The sequence below is a fragment of the Octopus bimaculoides genome, chromosome 7 (genome assembly GCF_046866305.1).
Source record: "Octopus bimaculoides isolate indiv1 chromosome 7, ASM4686630v1, whole genome shotgun sequence".
In the NCBI taxonomy this organism is placed as follows: domain Eukaryota; kingdom Metazoa; phylum Mollusca; class Cephalopoda; order Octopoda; family Octopodidae; genus Octopus; species Octopus bimaculoides.
The window spans coordinates 66,623,989-66,643,988 of NC_142934.1; the positions used below are offsets into that span (position 1 = coordinate 66,623,989).

General features: G+C 37.6%; 1 protein-coding gene across 3 annotated transcripts in view; it reads left to right on the plus strand.

Moving 5' to 3' along the window:
• The window catches only part of LOC106872832 (uncharacterized), a 103,632-nt gene that overhangs the window by 65,958 nt on the left and 17,674 nt on the right, over window positions 1-20,000 (plus strand). For 2 of the 3 annotated variants that reach the window (XM_014919958.3, XM_089355474.1), the window contains exon 2: window positions 1,016-1,163. The exons of the other annotated variant lie outside the window; for it this stretch is intronic. In XM_014919958.3, the coding sequence (XP_014775444.2) occupies window positions 1,055-1,163 (109 nt within the window). In that variant the 5' untranslated portion in view covers window positions 1,016-1,054. The remainder of the gene's footprint in view (window positions 1-1,015; window positions 1,164-20,000) is intronic. 3 annotated transcript variants of the gene reach the window in all.

Consider the following 20,000-nt stretch of genomic DNA (forward strand, 5'->3'; position numbering starts at 1 on the left):
TTTGTGCGTGAGTATAAACACAGGAATATACCTTTCTGTCATATTGTATCGTGTGTGTATGTGTATCTTTGTGTATATGATACGAATTTTGCTTGGTTGGGTGTAATTTTCGGTTGATTCTGTGTGTGTGTGTATGTGTGTGTGTGTGCGTGTGAGCGCGTGATCATGTAGACGTGTATATATTAGTAGCGTTTGTGAAAGTGAGGCGCGCATGCGTGTGCGTATACAGTGTGCGCGTGAGTAGGGGGTTGTTAAAATAAGTGCTAAGATTCGTGGATATTTTGTTAGATAAATGTAACATGCAGGATATGGCGTATATGTGTGTATGAGTAAGTGTGTGCGGGCAGTTTGAGAGTCGGGGGATGTCTACGGGGATATTGAATAACGCCGAAAAGGTGTGGGCTTGGAGGAAAACTAAAACGACATTCTCTGTGAAGCCTGGAGTTCGTGGATCTGGTGTGTAAGATCAAGCCAAATACGATTAATTGTAGTAGCGAGTGGTCCGCGGAGCGGAAGTAGCGAGAGCCCGAACGCTGGTTTCCGGGTTGGATGTGAAGATTTCGTGAATCAGCCAACGAAGTGGCGGATGGTTTGATCTATGTACAAAGCATTGCAGAAAGAGCATCTAAGGAGGTAAAGAAATCAGAAATCTGGAAGGTGCCGTGGTTTGATAATGTGAGGGATGTGGGGGTTGGTGAGAAACAGACAGGTATTGCAACGGTGCTGGGAATGGGGGTAAGATTCCGGAAAATGAAAGAGGGAAGGGGAGAAAGGTAGGGAGGTACGGGAAAATAAGTCACGTGGACTGCGGACACATTTGAACGAAGGGAGTGATAGATTATGCTGAGGGTTATGTTTATGTATTTACCAAGTGTCACATAATTTTTTCTTTTCAGATTTAAACATGTTTAACTGTAGCATTTATGTGTGTATATAAACATATTTATACACACACACACACATATATATATGTATGAAATTTAACATATAGAAATAAACTTGTATATCCCATCAGAATCTGTATCGGCCCCCGATCAGTGGATCAAGAAGTCACATGTTATACAACTCCCCAACCAGTGAAGCTAGAGGCAGTCACAATACCCACGGTGGCAGGTCAAAAAGTCGCCGATATTACTTGAAGTTTTCACATCATTTGAATAAAGGTTAGTGTAAAACAAATCAACAGTAACCACGTATTAACAACAATTACACTAACACTACTAACGTAAGCAGCAACAAAACTATCACAACATCACCATTATCACTAATATCAGCAACACCACTGCCACAACACTAACAACACAAAAACAATTCCATCATCACCACCAATCCCAATAATAACAATTATAAGTCATCGGGGGAATCTTTATGTTGTTCAATTTCCTAGAAACAGCAACCAAGTTTGCCAGAATTCACATTTCAGTGTCTTTTAAATAAAAACGAGAGAAAAAATCTCATAAAATAACCCTTTCTACTTTAGGCACAAGACTTGAAGTCTTAGGGGAAGGAGCTAATCGATTTTATCGACCCCAGTGTTCAACTGGTACTTATTTTATTGACCCCGAAAGAACGAAAAGTAAAGTTAGACACTGCAGAATTTGAACTCAGGACGTAAAGACAGGCTAAAAGGCAGTTAAGAATTTTGTTTGGCGCGCTAACGGTTCTGCCAAATCACCGCCTTGTATGTATATATATATATATATATATATATATATATATATATATATATATATATATATATATATATATATATATATATATATATATATATATATATATATATATATATATATATATATATATATATATATATATATATATATATATATATATATATATATATATATATATATATATATATATATATAAATAAGGGCTCATAAAATAACATAGTCTTGGATATCCTAGCCATGGCTGGTACGCCTCAGTTTGTAAATCAACAGAATTTGGTTCTACCGAAGCTAAATTACAACTCCAATAACATTTATAACAACTACACAAACATCAAACAATAACAAAGACATCGACGAATTAGTGGTACTGGTGGTTGAGGCGGAATTCTACAGGCTTCGTGATGTATTCTTCACTATAAAATCTAGATAAATATGGTGAATATATGTGAACCTAGAAACACATGTATATTGTATTATATTAACATACTGGAGTTAACATTTTAAAATTTGAATGTCAGTTAATTTTCAAGGTTTTTGGCATTTGACAGAATAATATGCAATAAAAATAAAATTAAACCAATAAGAATTAATTTTTACTAATTCTAAAAATATTTAACTTGTTTATATTTAATGCCACAAACGGTATGTATGTCTAAAGTAAATTTTCATATTTAAGGTTCAACTATAATCTGACATATCGAACTTGATATCATTGATGTAATACGTATGTGTTTACTTAAAATGTTACCCATAGCAAATTTTGATCAGTTCAAATATCAGGTTAAATAACACTTGTGAAGTTTTATAAATACTACATAAAACATCTTATAAATGTGGATTCAACTTTATGCATTTTGGTATTAAACTTTTCAATCATAAAACTATGTTATCAACCAATAAACTCTCGCGATAGACTTTTTTTTCTTCATTTTATCTAGTTTCAGCTCATGAGCTGTGGCCATGCTGGGGCACCGCCATTTGGACTTACATATCATTTTCTAATATGTAATGTACTTCAATGTTTGTAGTGAAAGTCATTCCACGTCACTTGCTTTGTCATCTCTTTTGAACGTAATCACCATTTCTTCGACAGTTTACAGTGTTCTGTTGGTTGCTAACTCAGAGCCGGTTGCAGTAAGATTAGGGTTTTAAACTTTTGCCCCTGGGCTTTATTGATCATCATAGAATAAGAGAGCCGCAGTTGATATTGGATCCTTTGTATCGCAAGGGGAATGTCAGCATCACTAAGATTTCATCTAATTTTAAGAGTGAGCACTCTAGAGCTTGTAGGTGAACCATCTATCAATGATGCTTCCAGACTATTTTCATGTAACCGGAGTGTCTTCATAGGTGTTCTATTACTCAGTCCTTGACTAGTAGAGATTACAAAATAGCATCACGATGTCGTCATGTATTTAGTTTAGATGATGGAAAAATATGTCAAAAGGGTGTAAGCGGTGGGGGGGGGGGGATATGGGTTTCATTGTTGCAAGAAAAAGAATCGATGTCTAGATGTGTTTTGTGTTTTGATGGAAGTCTATTTAAATCTTCGTTTAAAGTAGGTCACTTGGCATCTTTAGGGAATAAAGTCACTCTTAGCTCCATTTCCTGCGATTTCAGTAACCAATGGCTCATTTCAATAACATACTGCAGGAATATTAATTACATCTGCTCAACATCATTTAGAGTACTGGGAGACGCTACCACTTCCAAGTTGAAGTCGTTTAGAAAACTTTTGTTCGTTCATATTTGCTTTTATATTCTGAGTTAGCTTAAGTTGTTAAAAATAATATCACACGTTAAACCATTTGCTGTCTGTATTTACTTCAGCAGCTGAAGTAACCAGAGGATCAACGAGGAGAATTTAATTGAAACCATTCTTCCAAAAGGATAATATTAGCACCGAATACAGATTCACTTTCTATTATGTCTTGTAAGCAATTATCAATTACAATGCCACAAAGTACGATCTTATTGATGTTTCATTAACGATTAAATTTTTTTTACTGTTCTTAGGTTATTAACTCGTTTAGAGTTAGATGCAACATTACAAACGCTTTTTGTCGGAGATACTGTGATAAGTGATAAAAGTGTTGTGGCCCCGCCTGTCCATGCATTTGTAGATGTAGCGAAATGGACGTGCAAAATGTTGAGTTGTTACGTTTTTCTTGGTCTATTCGATGCATTTGAATAAAAACATCTTTTATAATTCTGTTCTCTCTCTAGATACAGTGTTCGTCATTTCACGTTATTCGATACCTAAGCAATTGAGGCAGTGTGGATTGCGTCGAAGAGTGTTTTCATTTATTGACGAGTCACCTGTTGGTTCAGGAAAGCCAAGCGCTACACCGGATGTTCCACTTCGGAAAGAAAAAGTTCTGGCATTGTCCATTCCCCGCTCAAATAGATCTTCATGTATCATCATTGCTCTGACTATTCCTCGAAAATGTAGACACTTCTCACCTAAACGGAATCCCTGCTGAAACAAATGCATCTATTTATTGTTTTGTCCTAAATTTATCTTGATCACGTCTCATTAGAGACATCTGGCAGTGTGGAAACTCTCTCCTGCTTTAATTCAATGTCATAACCAACAGCCACTAGCATAGTAGACCATATTTGACCCATCAACTCATTAAGATGAGACTTGTAGACACACTACCCCAAGTTAGGTCTGTTGTAAGCTGTTTCTGATAGACGAAAGGTCCTAGTTTTTTCTGTGCATACATCAAAATATTGGACCCTTTTATCAGTGTTGGCCGCTCTCTGACAAATTTTGGTCGAGCCTGTGGAAGTGGAAATATCCGACGTTCTTAGCCCTCGGACTACACTGCTCATTGCCATCGGGCAGAGCTGGCCATTCGCAAGTACGAGCTCCGTGAGTCGGAATAACTGTTCCAGCGCATCTTCTTCACCATCGTCTGGGGCAATGCCTTTTCCATTTTGTCCGCCGGGACCATGAGACAGACTTGACACATTTCTTTAGTTAGAGCAGTTATAATGCGTCAAATAATCGCTTGAACTGAGCAGGATGTTCTTGGAAGTCTGGTTTTGATAGCATCCCCATACTGACAAATTCAATGACACATTTTCCACTCATAAGGCTCCACAGTATTGAAGTACAATGTTTATCCACTATTAAAGCCTTGAATCATATCATTATCAGAAATTTGGAATTGTCATTGCCTTCTTTGAGACACATTTTTATATTTTTCCCTTCGCTCATTTTCTCCCTTTTTCATGTTCTGAATGTAATGTTCTCTTTCATCATTCATATTCCCCTCTCCCTCTCCCCCTCTCTCTGTCTCTTTATCGCTTTCTCTCTCTGTCTCTCTGCTTCTTTCTCTCTCTCTCATTCTCTGTCTCTCGTGTTACGAATTTACGAAAAGTAATCTTCTAATGCTGCTGTTCTCCGTTTCTCCTAATTCTGAAGATAATCTCTTTCGTTTTCTTTCTTATTTATTTTTCACTCTTATTCTCATGTTTTTCAAGATTTCATTTCTTCTTTGCTTGTCCATATCACCTTAGTGCGTCGTATCAATTTTCTCTTCTATTTCGGAGAACATCATTATTGATGCTGTTAGGCAAGTTATGATGTATCTTTTCTGTTCTGCAACACATGCCCCACCTCTATATATGACTTAAATGCACTCGGGCTTTTTATATACTGTGTCTGTTGCGGTTTCGAATTTCATGACACTCCTCTTCTCGTAAACGTTTACGCCGTCCTCTTAGACGTTCTCGTGCACTGAAGCACTATCTTAATTACTTCTATGTTGGTTTTCCATTCAGCAAATATGTAAATGAATAAAATAAATATTTTTCAAGGAGAACAATTTCTGCATATATTACTGTCAGTTGGATTCACATATCGGAAAGAAAAGCGATTTAATTCATCATATAGTGAACGTACAATATGGGATTTAAGCGATAAACAATATTCAAACAAATATCATTAATCCTTATTATTGATAAAGACATGAAATTAAGAGGGGCACAATAATCCCAGTGACAATCTAAGGCATTCATGTGAAAAGCATTCTTTGGTCTGTTTGTAAGTAATTGCAAAAGAGAGACAGATATAGTATATTGTATTGTATGCAAATTATGATGCTAAATATGGAACACTACATTGTCATATGTACGTCGTTCATAGGAACGTATGCATAGAATCAAATATTGAACTTTAACACGCGCGCGCGCATATACACTCAATATACAGATATAAATTCGTAGTATGGATACAGAGAATCCTGTGGTTATCAAAGAAAGCTCTTCTAACAAACTAAATGACAACATTTTTATGGTTTATATATATATAGCAAAACAAAGTAGTGTCAATAAGGGATATTAATCTAGGCGAAATACTTCTTAAGCTCTCTGCAGATGAAAATGCGCCAGGCTGAGAAAAAAGGTCTTGTGATTGATGTTGTACTCCAGGTAATCTGAAATCGAATTTGTATATATGTGGTTTTATTACTCTGTTAAGATGCTATGTTTTTACAAAGTGATGCAGGAAATGGACAGAAATAATGGGTATTATACATTTATTTATTTATTTATTTATTTATTATTAATTTGGTTATATTCTTCTTTTTTTTTTGAATAGCATTTTTCTTTAGCCATCTCTTTAATTTTGGTGTCTCCTTTCAAACCCCGACACCCAATAGGGGTGATGCTAAACTTCAATTCTTCTTTGTTTTAGTCTTTTAGTTCACATTTGACAAACGTCTAATTTGTTGAAGATAAAATTGGATAATTGGGTTAATTTAAACTCAGTTCTTTTAAAGTTGTTTAATAGCTATGGAGAATAGTTTAATTAAATTACTTATTAAAAAATTGAGTTCCAATAACGGAGGAAAAGATTAAAACAAACCTAAGATAATAGTAAAATTACATAAAACAGAACTTAAGTATCATTCTGTAACTATGTCTGCCAAATAAGTACTAACAAAAAAAAAGGATCTCTTTCAGCCATAAAGAATCATGGGATTGCACTTAGAGAGTACCTCTCCGAGGTACAATTCCGGGCCAGGTTGTTTACGGAAGACCAGCAGTCGTTTACGGAAGATCAGCAGTCCATTCATACCAGTCTCCCCTCTCCGCACCATCGATGTTATCTAAGGCAAAGGCCGATACAGCTTGGCAACTCATTTCCCGTACAGCTGTGGGAACTGGAGCAAAGTGAAGTAAAGTGTCTTGCTCAAGACCACAACACAACACAACACACAGCCCAGTCCGGAAATCGAACTCACTACCTCTAACCACTGAGCCGTGCGTCTTCACATATTAGTATAGCTTGTAGGAATACTTCAAATGAAAATATACTACATACGTATATTGTTGGAATAGATTTTTGATAATTTCCACTGCTCAGTGGAGTCAGAAAATGTACTTCGCTCAATAGCTTTGTTGTTAGACCCACCAAGGTCGCTTTCCTCAACAGTTATAAACAAGTGCATTAATATATATATAGTACAAACAAAAAGCCTCAAATCTTAGGGGTAAATTACAGTCCATTATATTTATCCCAGAAAGGATAAGTCGACTTTAACTATGTTAAATGTAACGCTGTACTTATCTAAGTCATATGTAATGCTTATTTGTTCACATGGCTTTGTATTAATTATGCATTATCTTGTAATTTTGAGATTTCAATGATGTAATTGTTTATTTTCAGAGTGACATTGTAGTGTATGCGCGAGAGGCCAAATTTGGCCGGTTGGAACATAAAACAAGGTTTTATAGATAGATAGATAGATAGATAGATAGATAGATAGATAGATAGATAGATAGATATGTCTTTCTGTTTGACCCCACCATCTCTTGACAATCGATGTTGCTTTGCCTGCGTCCCCGTAACTTAGCAATTCGTCAAAAGACGTACGATGCTAAGAGCACAAATATATATTGTAGCAGACAAGAACTGTTTGGAATGTGTGCCGGAAGTGCCAGGTCACGTAATTTCAGCGTACTGCGTTTCTTCAGTGGCAGGTGTCCACTTGTCTCATCTAAGCCAAATCCAGCTGCTAACGGTATATAGACTAACAGTGATTTTTCACAGTGCTCTTAACACCGTGCGTCTATAGGAGAAAACCTCTCAAGGCGTATACCGCAGTATAGGGCATTCTAATAATACGCCCACACTAAGACGGATGGAAAGAGTGCTATTCATTTAATTTTAAGATTTACGGTACATTGGAATCTGTTAGGAGGCCTATGGCATAGAGGAACAACAAAGTTGGGAAACCTTCTGATAATATAAACCCTTCCATAGCTTTATGTAAATATCTGGAAGGTTCATATTACAGGGCTCTGATGAAGTTCTTTATAGATCCCTCTCTATGCATACATGCGTGTGTAAGCATACACACAGATACACATTCTCACACACACACACACACACACACACACATACCCCCCCCCCCCCCCCCCCCCCCCCACACACATAAGAAATGACGAGGGAGTTACTTAAACAAAGTAGTAAACCTCGTTTTCAGTTGATTTTGTTCTTCGAAAAACAGAGAAAATGTACACAATACACATTGTAAATTATAATTATTTATTGTATGCAGCTAATTACTTCTGTCTCTTTGTCTCACTCTCTCCACTTCTCTTCCTCATTCACTCACTTCATCTATCTATCTATCTATCTATCTATCTATCTATCTATCTATCTATCTATCTATCTGTCTGTCTGTCTGTCTGTCTGTCTGTCTGTCTGTCTGTCTGTCTGTCTGTCTGTTCTAATGCTTTTCTTTTTTTTACCGTAGCGTCAGGTTGACCAACGCCTTGCGAGTGGAATTTGTTAGACGGGAACTGCGGAACTTCGTCGCCAACATACTTTCACTTACAGACACGCACGCACACGCGCACACACACGCGCACACACACACACACACACACACACACACACACACACACACACACACACACACACACACACACACACACAAACACACGTATGTATGTATGTAGTCAGTTGTGTATGTGTGTGTGTATGTGTGTGTATGTGTGTGTGTGTGTGTGTGTGTGTGTGTGTGTGTGTGTGAGTGAAATACTCCTGAAATATGTACCAGAATGTAAACCAAGATGGTATACTCTGAGACTGAAGATGGAATCAAAGATTTCTTGATAAGGAATCAGAACTGCTGGAATGACATTTTGTGTATTTGTACAAGAGTGTGGCATTTGTATACCTTAACACACATGCATACACACGCACATACACACATATTCATACAAAAAGACTACGTGTACACACATACAGACATGCGTGCACGCATCCTCACACACATATACAAGTCGAGATAAGCACACATATACAAGTCGAGATAAGCACACATATGTCTATGTGTGTGTGGATGTGTACATGGGGAAAGAGAGAGAGGGCGAATGAGAGATAAGTAGACAGACTGACAAACTGACGGACAGACAGATAAACAGACAGACAGACAGACAATTAGATAGATAGATAGATAGATACTTGTATGTATACACACAAACACACCTACACACGCACGCCCACACGCGTGCACATGCAGACAGACAGACAGACACACACACACACACATAGACACACACCAATACATACATGCATACAGGTAGACAGACCCGCATTCTCATTTATCTTCTTGTTCATATATTCTTTTAAGTCTTTCAGATTTGTTTCAATTCCTACCCCATTTTCACACTCGCACGCGCGCACACACACGTAAACACACATAAACTCATACACACATGTTTGTATATATGGACACACACACACACACACACATACATATCTATGTAGACTCGTACACGCACACATTCTCATTGACTCACGAACACAGACACAAACAGAAATTTTTGTAAAAAGAAGTTTAAAGAATACAGACACAGCGGGGGTAGTAGTCGTGGAGGTGGTGGTAATAATGGTGGTGGTGGTGGTGGTGGTGGTGGTGGTGGTGGTGGTGGTGGTGGTGGTGGTGGTGGTGGTGGTGGTGGGTATCTTATTGACATACAGACAGGTACAGAGTAAACCTCCTATCGCTGCCTGCCCCATACCGACATATAGTTCATTAACTATAAAAACATTTCATATATTAAACTATCTTATCGTCTGCATTTCACCTGCCCGCACACAGCTCTATATCAATCCACACCTACCCACACTGTCCTCTCTGTCTAGCATTTCACCATATTTGCCCATTCCTACTCACACTTTTTGCTGTATCTAGCATATACAATCCACATATGACGCCGTGGTAAGAAGCTTGCTTCCCAACCACATGGGTCCGGGTTTAGTCCCACTGTGTGACATCTTGGGCAAGTGTCTTCTATTAAAGCCTCGGTTCAAGCAAAGCCTTGTGAGTGGATTTGGTAGACCGAAGCTGAAAGAAGCTCGTAGTGTGTGTGTGTATACACACAAATAATAAATGAGTATATGCATATATACGTACATGTATGTACATACCTACATCTACCTGTATATATAGATGCATATCTGGGTACAGGACGTTGCAGACAAAACAAAGAAAATGAGGAACAGAGTACAGAAAACAAACAGGCCACATAGAGAACATTTCCTTCATCAGCTGCCACCATTCTAACACTGGCGTTTCGAAGAGTTAGAGTAGGACGCATCGTTAAAATGGCTCTTCCCACGGACCACAAATTAAATTTGTAACATATTGTTTACTCTGTACGTCCACTCTGTTGTTGTTGGTTCATTCGAATCCCTAACTCTCCACAGATTTTATATTTTAAAAATTTCTGGATGCTGCTGTCTTATGAAACTTTCCTATCTTGTTGAAAGCACGTACGAAATAGGGACGAGGAGTTATCTTCATTTGGTATTTTGTCCTGTAATTATCTCTCGTATAGTGGAGGCGCAATGGATCAGTGGTTAGGGCAGCGGACTCGCGGTCGTAGGATCGCGGTTTCAATTCCCAGACCTGGCGTTGTGAGTGTTTATTGAGCGAAAACACCTAAAGCTCCACGAGGTTCCGGCAGGGGATGGTGGCGAACCCTGCTGTACTCTTTCACCACAACTTTCTCTCACTCTTTCTTCCTGTTTCTGTTGTGCCTGTAATTCAAAGGGTCAGCCTTGTCACACTGTGTCACGCTGAATATCCCCGAGAACTATGTTAAGTGTACACGTGTCTGTGGAGTGCTCAGCCACTTGCACGTTAATTTCACGAGCAGGCTGTTCCGTTGATCGGGTCAACTGGAACCCTCGACGTCGTAAGCGACGGAGTGTCAACAACAACAACAACAACAACATTATGTATGTATGTATGTATATGTAAGTGCAGGCGTAGCTGTGTGGTAGACGCTTGCTTCCCAACCACATGGTTCTGGGTTCAGTACCACTTCATGGCACCTTGGGCAAGTGTCTTCTACTTTAGCATCGGGCCGACCAAAGCCTTATGAGTGGATTAGTAGACTGAAACTGAAAGAAGCCCGTCGTGTATATATATATATATATATATATATTATTACAAATTTGGAATTTTACAAATAGGACCACAACTTCAATTTCAGGACAACCTTATTTTCTGGAGTACACATAGAAAGTTATATCCAAAATACTAATCTAATAATATAATCATTTTAAAGACTACTATATCGTACAATAAAATAAAGTACATTAGAATTATTTAGAAATTATATAAGTACATTTTAAAAAATACATATACCTTACCTGGTATTAGTCTGTGGGGAAAGAAGGTAATATTAATCAACGCTACATGTGTTTCTGCGCTGGTGGTTTCTTTTACTAAGCTATACCTAATACATAAATCCACCAGTACGTCCTCAGGCTATTTTTCTTTATATTATTATTATTAATGGATCCAACTTAATCATACAAATTCTAAGATATCTTCATTAAAAATAAGAATAAAAATAAAAACATCTATATATATATATAACTTCCTAATATATTTTTTACAAAATTTAAAAGATTTTAAAAATTAAAAAATTATCAAATTAAAAAAAATCATAAAAATTTATTAAACTTAAACACCAAAAAATATAATAACCATATTTATAGAAAGTGCTAAACATAAAGAAACCTTTATCGACTATCTTATAACTACGTCAAATTAAACTGCCTACCTATATAAACTTTAATTGACTGTGAAATTTACTCCTATCAATACTAGTATGCATTAGCATAATGTCAAACGTAAGTTGATAATATTTAAAATATAAAAAACCTCTATATATATTATAAATTTATTAAATAAAACTAGTAAATGAAACTATTTACCACAATTAATAAAGGAAGAATATTTATCTGCATGTTTACTCTTCCTTTAACCTGTGCAAATGGCTGCACCTTCTGTCCTGCGTTAAATATTATGGGAATAAAAAACACTACTCTAAAAGAAATTCTTTAAGACTAATATCATTAGACAGGTTGAATTCAAGGGGAGATCATAATAAGTTATTCTTATCTTTAGGTATAATTGGATGTTTTCTAGTGTTAAAGATTTAGAGATTTATTTTATTTAATATGTGGCCTGTCTAATCCTTTATAAGATAATATTCTTTACATTTATTCTTGGTTTTAGGTATATCCGTATCTAATACTATTGTATTGTTCTATTAAAACTACATTTAACTATCTTCCTCATAATTGTTTAAGATCACATACTGGGGATGGGGGTATCTTTTCATATATTTTTCATTTTATTATATGTAAAGCTATTTTTGTGTCGGCATTTTATTCCTCTCTCTTCTGTACTGTTCAGTAACACTTCTTTCGACTGGAATATTTTCATAAACTCAGTAGTGCATAACAAGCACATTTTATTACCAATTCTATATGATTTCGCCCTACTGAGTGTTTGTCCCACTCCACCATCGCATGACAACCGATGTTGGTGTGTTTACATCCCCGTAACTTAGCGGCTCGGGAAAAGAAACCGATAGAATAAGTACTAGGCTTACAACGAATAAGTTTTGGAGTCGATTTGTTCGACTAAAGGCGGTGCTCCAGTATGGCCGGAGTCAAATGACGGAAACAAGAAAAAGAATAAAAGAATATATATATAATACAAATAATAAATGAGTATATGCATATATACGTACATGTATGTACATACCTACATCTACCTGTATATATAGATGCATATCTGGGTACAGGACGTTGCAAACAAAACGTAGACGAAAAAATAATAAACGGAGTACAGAAAACACACAGGCCACAAAGAGAACATTTCCTTCATCAGCTGCCACCATTATAACACTGGCGTTTCGAAGAGTTAGGGCTGGACACATGTGACCAGTGAGGGGTAAGGAGAAAAAGTGGGAGAGGGAGAAAAAAAGGGAGGAAGTAGAAAATAGGTGAGCAACGAGAGACGGAAGAAGAGAGAGATATAGTAGTAACAGAAGGAAGAACGAGGTGGGGAAAAAGATACAAAGATAGATAGAGTCGCGTCAGAAAATATAAAGTTCAAAACTTACTTGCAGGGATATATATATATATATATATATATATATATATATATATATATATATATATATATATATATATATATATATATATTCTCTATGTGGCTCGTGTGTTCTCGTCTACGTTTGTTTGCAATGTCCTGTACCCAGATATGCACCTATACATACAGGTGGATGTCGGCATGCACATACCTGTACGTATATATGCATATACTCATTTACTATTTGTTTTTACATGATTGAACGCAGCGTCTCACAAAAATTGTAAGTAGTTTTCGTAAACTTATCCTCCGACGCTACTCTATCTCTTTCTCTTTCTCTTTCCTTTCTCCCCCCCCTCGTTCTTCCTCTGTACTACTACGTATCTCGCCTTACCCCTCTTGTTCTTCCTCTGTTACTACTACGTATCTCCTTTTCCCCCTCGTATTTCCTCTCTTTCTCTTTTCCTCTCGTTGCTCACCTATTCTTCTACTTCCTCCCTCTCTTTCTCCCTCTACCACTCTCTGTCTTCCCTTTGCACCGGCATGGTCACATGCTTCCGGTCAATAATCCTTTCCTTCCTTGGTTTTCGCCAAGCAACGCACGCCACCACTTTGTCTCTCTCGGTTCCGTGCCTCATCGCGTTCATACACACATAATTTTTCTCGTCTGGCCGTAAAGCCTTTTCTGTTTGTTTTCCTGTCTTGTTTTTTGTCCGCCACTAAATTCCTCCATGGCTAGATTTAATTTGCGTATAGAAATTTAATCTGCGATCCATGGGACGAGCCGTTTTAACGATGCGTCCTGCCCGAAGCTCGTCGAAACGCCGGTGTTAAAACGTGGGTAGCTGATGAAGTAGAATGTTCTCTATGTGGCTCGTGTGTTCTCGTCTACGTTTGTTTGCAATGTCCTGTACCCAGATATGCACCTATACATACAGGTGTATGTCGGCATGCACATACCTGTACGTATATATGCATATACTCATTTACTATTTGTTTTTATATATATATATATATATATATATATATATATATAAGCAATATATGAGTATATGCATATATATGTACATGTATGTACATACCTTCATCCACATGTACATATAGATACATAACTGGGTACATGACGTGGCAAAAGAACATGGACAAAATGGTAAACAAGGTGCAACAAACAAACATGCCACATAGAAACATCTCCTTCATCAGCTGCCACCATTAAAACACCGGCGTTTCGAAGAATTAAGGCAGTACGCATCGTTAAAATGGTTCTTCCCACGAACACAAATTAAATTGTTTTCGTGGAGGGTAGTGGCGGACGGAAAACAAGACACGAAAACGAAACGGTGAAATAAACAAACAAAAAGGCTGTACAACCAGACATGAAGTGTGTATGTATTGAACGCTGTGAGAGTCATTTTCTTATTGTGCCTTAAAACCAAATCCAAAAACGAAATATATATATATATATATATATATATATATATATATATATATATATATATATAGATAGATAGATAGATAGATAGATAGATAGATGTGTGTGTGTGCGCGCGCTCACCAATACTTGACAGCCGGTGCTGATGTGTTTACGTCCCCGTAACTTAATCGACTGACAAAAGAGACGACAGGAACGGCGTGAAAGTTCGTCGGATGGATCCTATTTGTAGTTCGAAAGTCCAACATCTTCATTCTTGGCGAAGGCGGAGGTTTTGCTTCCAGTTGCGAACAAGATATCTCAAGAACCTCTGAATGGATTCGTGTAAAACTTTCAGGGATGTTTGGCCTCGTGAAAGGCACGAACTGATTAGATTTGGGGATCAATCCGGTACTGGACAAGAATTGTGGATTACTATACCTGTTTTTTTTTTTTTACTTAAATTTTGAGAGCGGTTGCGTTCATTTTTAGTATAAATCAGTACAGCATGAGGGGGCGCTGAAAAGTTCCTGGTGTTGGGTAAAAGAAAATACAGGAGGGTGTGTCAATTATGATTTTATTCAACGTATTCCCGTCTCAGATACATAAGTTTATTGCAGCGGTCCTTCAGGTTTTCTAAGCTTTGTAAAATCCCATTACTAGCCGTTTCCAGTCCTTGTCTCGTCCAGACATTATGATCAGGAGGTGTGTGATAGAAAAACGGCCAGAAGAATAACAGTTAACAGCTACGTAATTTTTACATTTACAAATTGTCAAAACCAAATACAGTTTTTATATGATGTTTAATACCTTTTAAAAAGCATTTTTAAAGTTTTTTTTTCGTTCCATTGACATTCAAAGTAGATGCTGACATTAAGAATATCACTCATCCGTTTCCGTGGAGTGAATGGTATGCACACTCGCGCGCGCGCGTATACATGCACATATATACATACATATATATATGTCTATAAAGATACGTATATATCCATATATACGTATTATGTAGATCCTTGTAATGGAGCATGGTAACCCATTACTAGCCCTCTCCTGACCTTTTCTCGTCCAGACATGATGATCAGGAGATGAATGATAGAAAAACAGCCAGAAGAATAGGATGTCCATAAATTACCTTTACAAAATGAAAAATAAGAATAACTCAGCCGAGTTATTGTAATACATGGGCAAACAGATAAAGTTTGATCAAAAACATCCGAACACTTCTACATGGGTTCCATTAGTTGCCCGTAATGCATCTAGTCAAAGCTCAATTTCTGACCATGTGCGTTGGAGCATCCCTTTGTTAGTGTTGGATATACCGTGGCGTATTTTTGCTGAGATCATAGAGGTTTGAACTTTTGTACGATAGACTCTGTCTTTAATGTAGCCCCATAAGAAGTTGTCTCTCAGAGTTTTATATCTGGTGACCTAGGTGGCAGTGGGAACTGGACTACCTCTTCCATTTCACAGGTTTGGGTAAGTTTCATTAAGAACACTTAACCCGCTTCCCCAATGGAACGGTACACCATCTTGGTAGAAAATAATTGTTGATTGCAAGTGGTGCAACTTCAGTGCAACAAATTCTTGTGAAAGATCGTAGTATGTCTTGGAAACAATCAGTTCTTCTGCAAAGAAAAATGGGCCAATCACTCTAACAAGCTTGTGACTGCATCAAACGTTGACCAGATTCTGATGTTGTGCTTATTTATCATTCCTGATGCATGAAATGTTGCTTCATCACTAAAACGAATCTTCCGAGTGAGCCTTCTTCTTCATCTAAGCAAGCTAACATGTCCACGCAAATTGTTTCCTTTGGGGCTTGTTATCTGGTTAAAATGCTTGTAAAAGTTGTACTTTATAAGCATAAAGCCTCAAGTTCTTGCGCAAAACTTTGTGAATTGTTAACTGTCTACTTGCAGTACGGATAAACTTAGTTGGACTACGATGAAGTGCTGCTCAACATCTTCCACATGTTCTCAGTCGGCAATTCCTTGTTTTCTATAAGACGCTTCCTGTTTCCATAAATTGTTTATGCCACGCACGGATGCTTACTCGAGTTGGTGGTTCTTTTCCATATATTTTGCATTGCACTTTCTCTTGTGGTGTCATTAAAAGTTAGAGATAAATAATAAACACCTTTAAAGACAGATGAAAGTGATTTACATATTAAAACAAAGTACATAAATTAAAATTTTAATATTTATTTAACATGCAAAGCTGGTTGATGCATCTCATGTCCCTCACCAGCGCTTGACGAAAGTAATTTAGGATGAATAAAACTATAAATAATTAAAATATAAATATTATAGATAAAATTGCTCAATAAGAATGGTGGTCATTGAAAAGTTTACGAGTTTAATATACTAATTATATAAAAATATAATTTTGTAAAAACCTAAAGTCCTAGCTATCGCGTGCAAAACAAAATGAATATAAAGCACAAAAAAATATAATATAAAATAGAAAGAAATGAATAGAACTTTCAAGACCTTCAGAAATACTCAAATGATATTGTTGTGTCGACGCCCCCAGGCGAAGAAGTAGGATCTCCCAACACATATAAATAGAGGTAGTCTGGCCGTGGTAGAAGTGTCGAGTAGCAGTTGTGTAGCGGTTGAGTAGAGATCGTCCGAAGGTGCTAGAGAGCAGTAGCGTTGAGACATAACAGATATTAAGATAATGATAATAAAAAATTCTTTCTGGATATGAGCTTAAAATATACGTATATAAGGCGGTTGGAAAAAACCACTAGCGAAATGCTGTATAGAGCGGCAAAATAAAAATCGTTTAAAACAATCACAGAAGGAGATGGTTTGTTAAAATGTCGATGGCTTTTTAAAAAGTGGGCAAGTGCGCGATAAAAATGGGGATATATACTAAAGTCTGAATAGGCGAGCCATAAAGAATCGTTTGGCAGCTCATAGGGTACCGAGAATCGAAGCTCCTAGGATTTTGTAGTTATTGGAGTCCAATTTTCCTGCTCTAGCTCCTGTTAAAATATATGTTATTAGACTATGAATAAAATTTGTAACGGCCAATGAATGTGTACCATCCATATTGTAAGGAGGATTCTTTCGTGCTCTTGTGCCGGGGTAAGAAATCCTTTGTGGTGATGGTGGAGGGGTACCGACCAAGAAATATTCTCCAAATTCCGGTCTCAGGATTTGAAACTGGTCGGTAGAAGATACATGAAATGGCGATACAGATGCTCTATTGTTACAGTGCAACCCGACCGTTCCACTGCAGAAACACATAGATCCACACACACACACACACACACACACACGCACACACACACACACGCACACACACACACACACACGCGCGCACACACACACATACAATAAACAAAACTCCACATACACATATAACCACACATCCGCTTTCGTACTTCCAGAAATACACTGACACACGCCCACTGACATGCAAGCATGCACACATTCTATTTCTCTCACACACCTCCACACACACACACATACACCCAGATACATTAGCGCGCGCGTAAAGTAAAAGGAAGCAGATGTATTGTACTAAGAATACGTTGGTTTTGTGTTCAAATCCACTGCAGGCGGTTTGGTGTATATTTGAACAGTGGAAGTTTCAAATTACTTGGTTGTTAATAATAAGTACCAGATCCTCGAGGAATGCTACCAACAACACCAACACCAACATCACCACCAACACTACCACCATCACCTCCACCATCACCTCCACCATCACCTCCACCACTACCAACAACAACAACAACACTTCCACCAACACTATTTACTACTACTACTACTACTAACACCACCACCACCACCACTACTACTACTACTACTACTACTACTACTACCACCACCACCACCACCACCACCACCACCAGAACCACCACCACCACCACCACCACCACCACCACTACTACTACTACTACTACTACTACTACTACTACTACTACTACTACTACTACTTCTGCTACTGTTGCTGCTGCTGCTGCAATAACAACAATGACAACATTATCAGCCAGTAACAATAACAGCAACAACAACAACAACAACAACAACAACAACATCGCCAGCCATACCAGCAAGCTTTAGTCTATGCGTTTGGAGCCAGGTTTTTTAAGTGGTTGATATTGGGTTGGATTAGCTGTGCAGCTGTGTCTGCGGAATGTTGAGAAGAGGCAACGGTGATGTCATCTACGTAATGTGGCTGTATGGGAGTATGGTTCTGTGGCTGTGTGCATGTTCTGCGGGGGAGGGGGAGGGGAGGGTGCGAGTGAGAAGGTCACCTGGGTATAAGTTGAAAAGAATGACTGAGGTCAGATTTTCATGGCACTCTGTTCCGGTGGGGTGGGGTGAGGTGGGGGGGAATTACAAATTCAAGACGTTTATTTTTGGTGCTGCTTGTTTTATGCCGTCGTGATCGTTGTGGGTGCCGTGGTCATTGTATAGTAGTAGTAGTAGTAGTAGTAGTAGTAGTAGTAGTAGTAGTAGTAGTAGTAGTAGTAGTAGTAGTAGTTGTTGTTGTTGTCGTCTTCCCCAGATCGAGTAGATTTACGATCAAAAGCATTAGAAACAACATTTTATTTATCTATTTGTCTATTTATTGTCAGACTGTTAGTTATTTTATGCAATTTAGTGTAGGGTATAATTTGAGGGACATTTGGCAGCTATTTCAAGCAGATTAAGCGAACTCGTAGAAAAGCCCGCGTTGGTTCGAAATATTTTATGCTCTATTCTGTTTGAGATCAACAACAGAAGACAACAAATCGAACGGACCATCAGATTAAACAACTCGAACACACACACACACAAAGCGAGGAAGAGAAGGAGAAATAGGGGCAGAGAGAAAGAGAGGTAGAGAGAAAGAGAGAGAGAGAAGACAAAAAACTAAGAATTACACACAACTCACCACAATGTTCACACGACAGAAGACAACATATTAATGAAAGCAAAGCTGCAGACAAACACACTTAGAGAATTCCCAGGCACTGCACGTGGTCAAAACAAAAAATACAAACATAGTGTATAAACAATATGTTGGATCCATCAGAGATTGCCAATCCTACTTGGGCTCTTGAATGTCTCCATAATGATTCACAAAAACTACAAACAATACAAAATACCTCATTTCATCATCATCATCATCATCATCATCATCATTATCATCATCTGTTGCGCACAGCAATGAAATAATACTCGAACATGAAAACCACCTCGACTTGTGAGAATACAGTTTGTTTACTCAGAAAATCTTGAAGTATACAGTTCCTGTCAGTTACATGTGCAGTTAATCACAAATATATCTCCAATATCCGAAACACTGCTGCAACAGTAACCTAAGAACTTTATCTGTACCACTCGGCCCAGACTCATGCACATCACCATTCTAACAACTCTTTCGATCCCATCCAGTCGAGACAAAAAAAAACAACCACAACAAAACATTAAAACATATACAAAAATAATTACACCATCAATAACATCGTTTTTAGCAGGGCCAAAGTGGAAG